This window comes from Manis javanica, chromosome 1 (genome assembly GCF_040802235.1).
Source record: "Manis javanica isolate MJ-LG chromosome 1, MJ_LKY, whole genome shotgun sequence".
Lineage (NCBI taxonomy): Eukaryota > Metazoa > Chordata > Mammalia > Pholidota > Manidae > Manis > Manis javanica.
Window position 1 is genome coordinate 180888778 of NC_133156.1, and position 12841 is coordinate 180901618.

Sequence of the window (12841 nt, forward strand, 5' to 3'; positions counted from 1 at the left end):
TGAGTTTGTGGGTGATTTTTTATCAAGGAGGTATAGAGGTAGAATATATTTTCTAGCACCTGTGTATTTGTGAAAGTGTCTTTTTATTGCCACAGTGCTTAGTGAATATGTACTTGGGTCCAAAAATCCTTGAATTATATAATTTTCCCAGTAAATTCAGACTTTTTTCATTTCTAACCTTTAGCATTGTTTAAACGTCTGGTATTAGAGCATTTTTTCCCTTAACTACATAAACTTTAAAAAATTATATATTTATAGGGCTTTTTCCTTTTATTTTTAACTTAAAATCTTTTTCTAGTATGCATCTCAGTATTTTTCTGCTGATATTTGCCTGGATTATATAATAACTTTCTATTTGCATACTGTGTTCTCTTTTTCAAGAGACATAAGTTTCCCTAAATTAAGTCTTTGAATATTAGTTTTGTTCAAATTGTTCTGCTTTCTTCCTCAGCTCCAGAAACAATAATTCTTGGTGTGGTTTACTGAGTTGTGTTTTTTATGTATGTCATCTTCTTTTTGATCATTTCCATTTTGTTCTTTTTCCTTTGTGTTTTTGGAGACTTTCTCAACTTTGTCCTTGTCACAAATTCAATTGCTTTCATGTTAGTTTTGTCTGTAAAATATACTTTAAATGTTACCGAATCTTTACATTTTCAAGCAGTCTTTCCTTCACTTATTCATTCCTGCCTCTCCTTTCTTTTTAAAAATTGAGATACAAATCACCTAAAATAAAATCACCAATTTGAGTAAGTATACAATTCAGTAGTCTTTAGTATATATACAACAGTAATTCCAGAACATTTTAGTCACCACAAAAATAAATCCTGTACATTTTAGCAATTACTCCCCATTTCCCCCACCTAGACAGACCCTGTTAAGCACTAATCAATCTATTTTCTGTCTATGGATTGGCTTATTCTGGACATTCATATAAATGTTATTATACAATATGAGACTTTTTGCTACTGGCTTGATTTGTGTTATTTCTCCCTTTAATAGTCAGGATTTATTTTTTCTCATTAATCATGTCAGTTTTTCTTTATGTACACGGGACTACGTTGTTAGCTGCATATACACTTGTAATTGTTATATCTTCTTGATGGATTCAACCTTTTATTATAAAATAATACCTTCATTGTCTCTAGTAATTTTTGTTTCAAAGTTAATTTTGTCTAATAACAGACACACTAGCCCTCTGGTCACTGTTTACATGGCATAACCTTTTCTATCCTTTTACTTTTAATTTGTCTTTGATCATAAAGTGATAGTATATAGTTGGAGACAGCATATTGTTGGAGCATGTCTTTATCTACTTTGCCAATCTCTGCCATTTTACAGGAGCATAATGCAATTATATTTCTTGCAACTACTGACAATGAGGGATTTACGTGTTGTTGTTTTTTTCTATATGTATAACTACTTGTTCCTCGACTTCTCTACTAGTGTCTCTTTTGTGTTAAATAGATATTTACTAGTGTAGCATTCTTACTCCTAGGTGACTCTTAGTATATATTTTTGAGTTACTTTCTTAGTGGTTGTCCTAGGAATTACTACTCACGTCTTAAAATAAATTAACAATCTATTTGGATCAATATTAATTTTAATAGTATACAGAAGCTTTTCTCCAAAATGGTTCTATCTTATCTCTTCCCTAAGCTGTTATTTTCACAAGTTACATTTTAATATATTTTGTGTCTAATACCTTAGATTTGTAATTATCACTTAATACATTTGTCTTTTAAGTCATATTGGAGAGAAAATGGAATTACAAACAAAAATGCATTTATATTGTCTTTTGAATTTACCTATGCAGTTAACTTTGCCAGTGCTCTTTACTTTTTCATGTGAATTTGAGCTATTGTGTAGAGTCCCCTCATTTCATCCTGAAGAATCCCTTTAGCATTTTTTTATAGGTCAGTTTGCTAGCAAGGAGCTCTCTGTTTAGATTTATCTGAGAATTCCTTAATTTCTTTACTTTACTTTTTTTATTAAGGTATTATTGATATACACTCTTATGAAGGTTTCACATGAAAAAACAATGCGGTTACTACATTCACCTATGTTATCATGTCCCCCCGATAGCCCACTGCAGTCACTGCCCATCAGTGTAGTAAGATGCCAGAGTCACTATTTGCCTTCTCTGGGCTACCCTGTCTTTCCCATGATCCCCCCACCATGTGTGCCAATCATAATACCCCTCAATCCCCTTCTCCCTCCTTCTGCAACCGCCCTCCCCTACCCCTCCCCTTTGGTAACCACTAGTGCCCTTCTTTGAGTCTGTGAGTCTGTTGCTGTTCTGTTCCTTCAATTTTGCTTCATTGTTATACTCCACAAACAAGGGAAATCATTTGGTACTTATTTTTCTCCACTTGGCTTATTTCACTGAGCATAATATCCTCCAGCTTCATCCATGTTGTTGCAAATTGTAGGATTTGTTTCTTTCTTATGGCTGAATAGTATTTCATTGTGTATATGTACCACCTCTTCTTTATCCCATCTACTAATGGACACTTAGGTTACTTCCATATCTTGGCTATAAATAGTGCTGCAATAAACATAGGGGTACATATGTCTTTTTGAATCTGAAAATTTGTTTTCTTTGGGTAAATTCCTAGGAGTAGAATTCCCAGGTGAAATGGTATTTATATTTTTAGTTTTTTAAGGAACCTCCATACTGCTTTCCACAATGGTTGAATTAGCTTATATTTCCACCAGCAGTGTAGGAGGGTTCCACATCCTCACCAGCATTTGTTTTCTGAGTCTTATCGATACTGGTCATCCTTACTGGTATGAGGTGATATCTCACTGTGGTTTTAATTTGCATTTCCCGGATAATTAGCAATGTGGAGCATCTTTTCATGTTCCTGTTGGCCACCTGAATTTCTTTTTCAGAGAATTGTCCGTACATATCCTCTGCCCATTTTTTAATCAGGTTATTTGCTTTTTGGGTGTTGAGGCATGTGAGTTCTTTGTATATTTTGGATGTTAACCCCTTGTCGGATATGTCATTTACAAATATATTCTCCCATCCCACAGGATGCCTTTTTGTTCTGCTGATGGTGTCCTTTGCTGTACAGAAGCTTTAGCATTTGTTTATTTTTGCTTTTGTTTCCCTTGCTTGAGGAGATGCATTCAGAAAAAAGTTGCTCATGTTTATATTCAGGAGATTTTTGCCTACATTATCTTCTAAGAGTTTTATGGTTTCATGACTTACAGGTCTTTGATCCATTTTGAGTTTACTTTTGTATATGGGGATAGACAATGATCCAGTTTCATTCTCTTGCATGTAGCTGTCCAGTTCTTAATTTCTTTATTTTTGAAGAGTAGTTTTGCTGGATACAAAATTACTGGTTGAGTTGTTTCTTTCAGCTCTTTGAAATATGTCATTACAATGCCTTCTGGCCTCCATCGTTTCTGATGAGTAATCAGCTATTAATCTTATTGAGGATCCCTTGTAAACAATGATGTATCCCCTCTTTCCCTGTTCAACATTCTATGATCTGATGGTTTGATTTGATATGTCTAGATGTGGATCTCTTTCAGTTTATTCTGTTTGGACTAACTTGAACTCAGATGTGCAGATCAACAGTCATCAAATTTGGGAGGTTTTACACCATTATTTCTCCAAATACTGTTTCAGACGCTTTTATAGTCTCTTCTTTTGGGATTCCCATTATGTGTGTAATAGTATGCCTAAGCTTTCATAAAAGTCTCTGAGATTCTGTTCATGTTTCTTTCTCTTTCTGTTTCTCACATTGGATAATCTCAAAATGATCTTTAAATTCACTGCTGGTTATTCTGACTGCTCGCATGTGACACTGAGCTCTCTAGTAAGTTTTTAATTTTACTTATTGTACTTTTCAAATACAGATTTTCTATTTGGTTCTTTTTTTATTTCTTTATCATTATTGATTTTCTCTATTTGTTAAGACATTGTTCTCATACTTTCCTTTAATTCTCCAGGCATGGTTTCATTTAGTTCTTTGAACATACTATAAATAGCTAATTTTGTCTTTGTTTAGTATATCCAATGTCTGTGATTCCTTAAGGACAGTTTCTAAACTACTATTTTTCTTGTGTATGGGCCAATTTTTTTTAACTTCCACATCTTGTAATTTTTTGTTGAAAACCAGCATTAATTTGGCAGTTGTGAAAATAAGACTCTGCCACCTCCTCTGTATTTGCAGTTGTTGCTCTATATTGTTTAAGTAACTTTAGAATTACTTCTGTTAAGTCTACTGAATTCTCTACTCAACTAGCTTAGTGGTCAGCTAATGCCTAGACAGAGATAGCCTTAAACACCTAGAACCAATAAACCTCCAAGTCTTGGCCAAAGGACTATGTCAGCATGTCAGGGCATGACTTCAACACTGAACCAAGCAGTTTTCAGCTCTGCCTTAGCCTTCCTTTTCTTCCTGCACAGAGATTTAAGGCAACCAGAAGTAATGGGCAGGGTCTCCTCAGGTTTCCTGAGCACACACACAGTCTTCTGCATGTGCATGGTCTTCTAGTTCCAGGAATCAGTTAAAGCTTTTCAAATCATCTACGGACTTCTCGACCTCAGTTTTTCCTTTTAAGCTTTTGGTTAGTCTACTGTTTGTCTCAAACCATTATCTATCATCTCAGACACTGTGACATTAAAACACAGGCATTGGGACACCAAAAATAAGATGTTTTTGACAAACAACATCACACACACACACACACACACACACACACACACACACACACACACACACACACACACACACACACACACACACACACAGGTTGAAAGAGAGAGAGAACAGCTTTAAATACTGGATAACAGCTCTGAATGAGATCAAATAAAGAAAAGCCTTTTGAGTGGTGTCCTCCAGGGAACCAGCAGACAGGTCAGATATTAACAATTCTTTAGGACTTAACTTTTGAAAGAGGTCCAGCTGTTCTGCTCTCTCCAGTCCTGGGAATGCAAGCTGATATTTTTCAAGGTCATCACTGAGTTGAGTATGGGGAGCCTAGGGCAAGCTGGAAGGTCACAAAATCTACTGTTCTTACAAGGATTCATTCTTCTTGCATAAATCCTCACTGGGTTGCTATAAGCCTTTGGTTCATTTCCAGAGTTTTGGAAAGTTTTGCCAACTTTTGTATTGCTTTTATTGAGGAGTGAATACTTAGAGGTCTTTACTCCATGCTTTTTCTACTATAATTTCTTAGTCCTTTTTAAAAATCCTAGCCAGTTCTCTCCCCATGGCTTTTTGCTCCTACTGACAGTGATTATTAATATACAAGTATTTTAATGTATATAAGAACATTGGTATGAGGTATAAAATAGCTTACAAAAAAAACACATGGTACCTGTCTTCACAGAACTTACTGTCCAATATAAACGGAGTCTTGTTACTACTTAAGAATGTTACTGGGCCTAATATAAGGAAATTTCTAACATCTGCCTCTTTCTTTGGGAGTTGTTACCTTTGCCTTGTTTGTTTGTTTTTTTCTTAAAGATTTTATGAATTCAATTGTTTACTCATTCTCAATTGAGGAAAAATCTACTCGGTCCAAATATTTGCCAACAATCTTTCTCATACCTATAGATGCACAACACATTAATGAATGATGGCTATTAGAACGATTCTGAGGCTTTCATTTACAGTATCTCTACTGGCTTAATGAAGGATTATTTTTTATTCTCAATTCCCTCACTGTCCGACTAGAAGCAGAACATGAAAAACTATAACTCAAGTATATACAGCTACTAGATCTCTTTTTATTAATGTAGTCAGTGCTTTATTATTAAAGGGACACTGTTTCTTAGGATATAATGTACCATCCCTGAATCATTTTTTTCCTCCCATCACTGTCCAATTTTTTTCTCAAAGTTATTGCCTCCAACTAGAAGGAAGAGTTAGGAATATGGATAGATAGCAGGACACAGGCCTCAAAAAGTATTGGGACACCTGATCAAATTTTTATTGGCACAAACATTCTGTCTTCTAAACTAGGGGGCTGAAAGTAAGAAAAGCATCAAAGATTTTCATACCTACAATCAATTAAGTGATCTTGTTTTATTTCTGGTGACCACTAAGTATGTTTTTAAAATCATAGCCTTGCAAATAGTGGAAATGTCTTACAGTTTCTGGTAATAGATTTAATAATCAATCCTAACATATTATAATATGAGCATTTTTGTGGTTCTTTTTTTCAGTGACATCCATTTTTACCAGAGACTTTAACTCAGTTATCATTAGATACTAGTTTGTCCTTTTAAAATTAACAAAAAGCTCTACATAAGACCAGGACAATTTCTCCTTTCTGTGCAATTTCTACACCTATAAAGACTGTCCATGGACTAATCACGAAGACAACAATTTATATCTAAACTGAATCAAATATTTCTTCCATGGACCACTCAAAATGCTATTCTATTAGTCAAAACCCCATACCACACCAACTTAGTATCCTTATCTTAAATTCCCCACAGAAATACTGAGCTCCTCCATAGACTGCTATTCATTTTCTAAATCTGCAGTTCCCCTGTGGTGAACTCACTGTGGTGCTTCACGATGATTTAAGATTCTAGGGAAATAACAGATATCTGGTGTATACTACACAAACTACTAGAACAAGGTAGTTTAAAATTTCAACATTAGACAATGCCACATTCCCTTCACTGCTACTGTATCTTTGCCAAGCTGGATTTTTCACAGTTTCTGTAATAAAAGCAGCACATGATGGTGCTTGTATCCAATTTCATCTCAAGGTTTGAGAGGTTGTACAGTGTCTTAACAGTTGCACATATCTCTTGGGTAACTGTGGCTATTTATGAACATAGCAAAATATTCTCTTTCAGAAACCAAAATAAAAATGAAATACCCAATACTTTCATTTATTAAGTTGTTTGATCAAAACAGTAAGTATTTATACCTTAATAACTTAGTAGCTGTTTGAAAAACCCTTCTTATATTTATGTGTTTCACATAAAAGAATCACCAAAATACTAAGGTTTCTGTGAACAGAAAACTTGGAAACTCTGTCCTAGATGGGGTCCACTATTCTAAACAACTGTACATACAATTCTATCAAATATTTATAAAATGTTTAATTGTATATAATATACCTGATCAAATAACACACCTATCAGAACCAGACACTGAGGCATGAGAAGCTCTACATTTCACTGAAAGACTAAATATCACTGAGTTTTGATATGTCATACCATAATTAATCTGCCAATCCGCAAATAAAATTTCAAAAAATAAAACTTTGAATAATTTTTGCATATTACCTGAGTGTGAGCTCTCAATGGTGGTGTCTGATTTGGAATCCAGAGTTGAAGGAATTTGTTTTAATTGTGGAACATAGTACATCTTTGTACTACCAGAAGGCTTATATGGCAATAGTGAAGGCTGGGCTAAGGAGATAAAAATCAAAATGATCTATAAGCAAACACTTATTAATACATTGAACAAATTTTGAGTGTCTTTAGTGTGTCAGACAGTGTTCAAGATTCTTGGGATATATCAGTCAACTAAACAGAAAATTATCTCTGCCTTTAAGAGGAACTAGCCTTCTAGAGGAGGGAGATATGTAGTAAAGAATAAGCATACTCTTTATATTAAAAGCTAGAAATGATTAAGCTTAGTGAGGAAGGCATGTCAAAAGCCAAGACAAGGCCAGTTCTTATAACAAACAGTGAAGTGTGAAGGCAAAGGAAAAGTTCCTGAAGGATATAAAAAATGCCACTCCAGAGAACCTCTTCTTGAATCTCTCTTGAACCTGTTTTAAACTTTTTCAAGTACGGGGCAGGACGCAATTTAACTATGGTGGTAAGGGTAGTCTTCATTGAGAACATGAGTTTTTAGTAATCTATTCCATATAGAAAATTGCTCTAACAAAAAACATCTTACAGCAAACTGAAAACTGGTCATTGCCCCTAGTACTGGTCTTATAGTCTTAGCCTGTCCCCAGAAACACAGAAAATAATTCTCTTCTGTGTGACAGATACTCATAACAAGTCTCTCTTATAAAAGTATAAATACTCAGTGTTAAGAAAATACAGGAAAAGATAAAAGTTCTACCAAAGGTAACTATTAGTAACATTTTAATGTATTTCCTATACATCTTTTCTATCTCGTATTTGTTTACATAGTGGTTGCCATATAGTACATATAATTTGGAATTCTACTTCACATTTATAATATATCATTTTATTTCTTATCTTCACTTTTTTATGGCTATCCTAATGATGAAATGTTTTTAACCCTTCTCATGTTGAAAATTTAGGTTGAGTTCAATTTTCAATTATAAAGAATTCTATGAATGAAGAATTTTCTGTTTATAGCATACCCATTCTCCCCTGCTGCACCACTGGAAGTAAATTCTCTGATGACAGAGTGGAAGACTGTAGCATTTATAAGGTTTTTTAAAAAAAATAGTAGCTGCTAAAATACTTTCTAAAATGGCTGTGCCAATGTAATAACTTGATTATAGAGGGTGAGATCTTCTTCTACATACTTTCCTTTCACGATGTGGCAGAAACTCTATTAGTAACAGCTTTCTGTTATCTTGCTAGGCACATACTACCATCTGTACACTCTACAAGCATACATTTTTTTATTGTGCTTCACTTTATTGCACGTCACAGATACTGCATTTTTAACAAACTGAAGGTCTGTGGTAACCCCAAAATGGGCAAGTCTATAAGCACCACTTTTCCAACAGCATTTGTTCACTTCATGTCTCTCAGTCACATTTTCATAATTCTTGCAATATTTCAAACTTTTTCATTATTATTGTATTTGTTATAGTAATGTATGATCAGTGACCTTTGATGTTACTATTGTATTTGTTTTGGGGCACCACAAACCACGCCCATTGAAGACTATGACCTTAATCGATATATGTTTGGTATGTGTTCTAACTGCTCCACCAAGCAGCCTTGAACCTCCCAATTCTCTGAGTGACCCTACAAGAGCATCAAAATGTCCACATGATAGGAAGAGTTTCATGTCTCTCACTTTAAATTAAAAGCTAGAAGGGAATAAGCTTAGTGAGGAAGTCATGTCAAAAGTCAAGACAAGGAGCCAGGATGGCGGCGTGAGTAGAGTAGTGGAAAACTCCTCCGCAAAACACATAGATCTATGAAAATATAACAAAGAAAATCTTCCTAAAATAGAGACCAGAGGACACAGGACAACATCCAGACCACATCCACACCTGCAAGAACACAGCGCCTTGCGAAGGGGGTAAGATACAAGCCCCGGGCCGGCAGAACCCAAGCGCCCCTCCCCCCAGCTCCCGGCGGGTGGAAAGAAACCGGAGCGGTTGTTTTTTTTGGCGAGTGCTTTTTGGAAGCCTTAAAGGGACAGGGACCCCGGTGCTAGGGATGCAGGGCGGCAGGACCGGTGAGCGGGTGCCTGAGGACAAAGAATATCGCGCGTGTTTCCCTGCGGGACCGGTGGGCGGGTGCCTCAGACTGGCACCTGAGGACAGAGGAAATCGCGCATTTTTCCTTTTTTTTCTCTTTTTGGCAACTGCTTTTTGGAAGCCTTAAAGGGACAGGGACCCCGGTGCTAGGGAGGCAGGACAGCAGGACCAGTGAGCGGGTGCCTGGGACTGGCACCTGAGGACAAAAAAAATTGCGTGTTTTTTCTTTTTCTTTTTTTTTTTTTTTGCTGTTTCCTCTCTCATTGTTGCTGTTGTTGTTTTGGTTTGGAGAGTGCTTTTTGGAAGTCTTAAAGGGGCAGGACAGGGCACTTAGACCAGAGGCAGGGAATCTGGGGATCTCTGGGCACTCTAACCCCCTGGGCAACAGGGAGCACAGAGGCCCCTTACGGAGATAAATAGCCTCCCGGCCGCTCCCCCTCCAACGGGGCTCCACCACTTTGGAGGAGCAGCCCCAGCCAGGCCACGCCCACAGCAAACAGCAGAGATAAACTCCACAGCAAACGGGCAGGTAGCAGAAGCCCTGTCTGCGCACAGCTGACAAGCATAAGCCACTAGAGGTCGCTATTCTCCCAGGAAAGGAAGGCCACAAACCAACAAGAAGGGAAGCTCTTCCAGCGGTCACTCGTACCAGCTCTGCAAACTATCTCTATCACCATGAAAAGGCAACACTACAGGCAGACAAAAATCACAGAGACAACACCTGAGAAGGAGACAGACCTAAACAGTCCTCCTGAAAAAGAATTCAAAATAAAAATCATGAACATACTGACAGAGATGCAGAGAAAAATGCAAGAGCAGTGGGATGAAGTCCGGAGGGAGATCACAGATGTCAGGAAGGAGATCACAAAAGTGAAACAATCCCTGGAAGGATTTATAAGCAGAATGGATGAGATGCAAGAGGCCATTGAAAGAATAGAAGCCAGAGAACAGGAACGTATAGAAGCTGCCATAGAGATAAAAGGATCTCCAGGAATGAAAGAACACTAAGAGAACTATGTGACCAATCCAAAAGGAACAATATTCGTATTATAGGGATACCAGAAGAAGAAGAAAGAGGAAAAGGGATAGAAAGTCTCTTTGAAGAAATAATTGCTGAAAACTTCCCCAAACTGGGGGAGGAAATAATCGAACAGACCACAGAATTACACAGAAACCCCAACAGAAAGGATCCAAGGAGGACAACACCAAGACACATAGTAATTAAAATGGCAAGGATCAAGGACAAGGAAAGAGTTTTAAAGGCAGCTAGAGAGAAAAAGGTCACCTATAAAGGAAAACCCATCAGGCTAACATCAGACTTCTCGACAGAAACCCTACAGGCCAGATGAGAATGGCATGATATACTTAATGCAATGAAACAGAAGGGCCTTAAACCAAGGATACTGTATCCAGCAGGACTATCATTTAAATATGATGGCGGGATTAAACAATTCCCAGACAAGCAAAAGCTGAGGGAATTTGCTTCCCACAAACCACCTCTACAGGGCATCTTACAGGGACTGCTCTAGATGGGAGCACTCCTAAAAAGAGCACAGAACAAAACACACAACATATGAAGAATGGAGGAGGAGGAATAAGAAGGGAGAGAAGAAAAGAATCTCCAGACAGTGTATATAACAGCTCAATAAGCGAGCTAAGTTAAGCAGTAAGATACTAAAGAAGCTAACCTTGAACCTTTGGTAACCACGAATCTAAAGCCTGCAATGGCAATAAGTACATATCTCTCAATAGTCACCCTAAATGTAAATGGACTTAATGCACCAATCAAAAGACATAGAGTAATAGAATGGATAAAAAAGCAAGACCCATCTATATGCTGCTTACAAGAAACTCACCTTAAACCCAAAGACAAGCATAGACTAAAAGTCAAGGGATGGAAAAACATATTTCAGGCAAACAACAGTGAGAAGAAAGCAGGGGTTGCAGTACTAATATCAGACAAAATAAGTCTTCAAAACAAAGAAGGTAACAAGAGATAAAGAAGGATACTACATAATGATAAAGGGCTCAGTCCAACAAGAGGATATAACCGTTCTAAATATATATGCACCCAATACAGGAGCACCAGCATATGTGAAGCACATACTAACAGAACTAAAGAGGGAAACAAGACTGCGATGTATTCATTTTAGGAGACTTCAACACACCACTCACCCCAAAGGATAGATCCACTGGGTAGAAAATAAGTAAGGACACACAGGCACTGAACAACACACTAGAACAGATGGACCTAATAGACATCTATAGAACTCTACATTCAAAAGCAACAGGATACACATTCTTCTCAAGTGCACATGGAACATTCTCCAGAATAGACCACATACTAGCTCACAAAAAGAGCCTCAGTAAATTCCAAAATATTGAAATTCTACCAACCAATTTTTCAGACCACAAAGGTATAAAAGTAGAAATAAATTCTACAAAGAAAACAAAAAGGCTCACAAACACATGGAGGCTTAACAACATGCTACTAAATAATCAATGGATCAATGAACAAATCAAAAGAGAGATCAAGGAATATATAGAAACAAATGACAACAACAACACAAAGCCCCAACTTCTGTGGGACGCAGCGAAAGCAGTCTTAAGAGGAAAGTATATAGCAATCCAGGCACACTTGAAGAAGGAAGAACAATCCCAAATGAATAGTCTAACATCACAATTATCAAAACTGGAAAAAGAAGAACAAATGAGGCCTAAAGTCAGCAGAAGGAGGGACATAATAAAGATCAGAGAAGAAATAAACAAAATTGAGAAGAATAAAACAATAGCAAAAATCAATGAAACCAAGAGCTGGTTCTTTGAAAAAATAAACAAAATAGATAAGCCTCTAGCCAAACTTATTAAGAGAAAAAGAGAGTCAACACAAATCAACATAATCAGAAATGAGAATGGAAAAATCACGACAGACTCCACAGAAATACAAAGAATTATTAAAGACTACTATGAAAACCTATATGTCAACAAGCTGGAAAACCTAGAAGAAATGGACAACTTCCTAGAAAAATACAACCTCCCAAGACTGACCAAGGAAGAAACACAAAAGTTAAACAAACCAATTACAAGCAAAGAAATTGAAACGGTAATCAAAAAACTACCCAAGAACAAAACCCCGGGGCCGGACGGATTTACCTCGGAATTTTATCAGACACACAGAGAAGACATAATACCCATTCTCCTTAAAGTGTTCCACAAAATAGAAGAAGAGGGAATACTCCCAAACTCATTCTATGAAGCCAACATCACCCTAATACCAAAACCAGGCAAAGACCCCACCAAAAAAGAAAATTACAGGCCAATATCCCTGATGAACGTGGATGCAAAAATACTCAACAAATATTAGCAAACTGAATTCAACAGTATATCAAAAGGATCATACACCATGACCAAGTGGGATTCATCCCAGGGATGC

General features: G+C 36.8%; 1 protein-coding gene across 10 annotated transcripts in view; it reads right to left on the minus strand.

The window, feature by feature from the left end:
• Positions 1–12841, minus strand: part of ALMS1 (ALMS1 centrosome and basal body associated protein) — a 209423-nt gene that overhangs the window by 80718 nt on the left and 115864 nt on the right. For 8 of the 10 annotated variants that reach the window (XM_073211457.1, XM_073211435.1, XM_073211450.1 and 5 more), the window contains one exon: positions 7268–7393. The exons of the other annotated variants lie outside the window; for them this stretch is intronic. In XM_073211457.1, coding sequence (XP_073067558.1) covers positions 7268–7393 — 126 coding nt within the window. The remainder of the gene's footprint in view (positions 1–7267; positions 7394–12841) is intronic. 10 annotated transcript variants of the gene reach the window in all.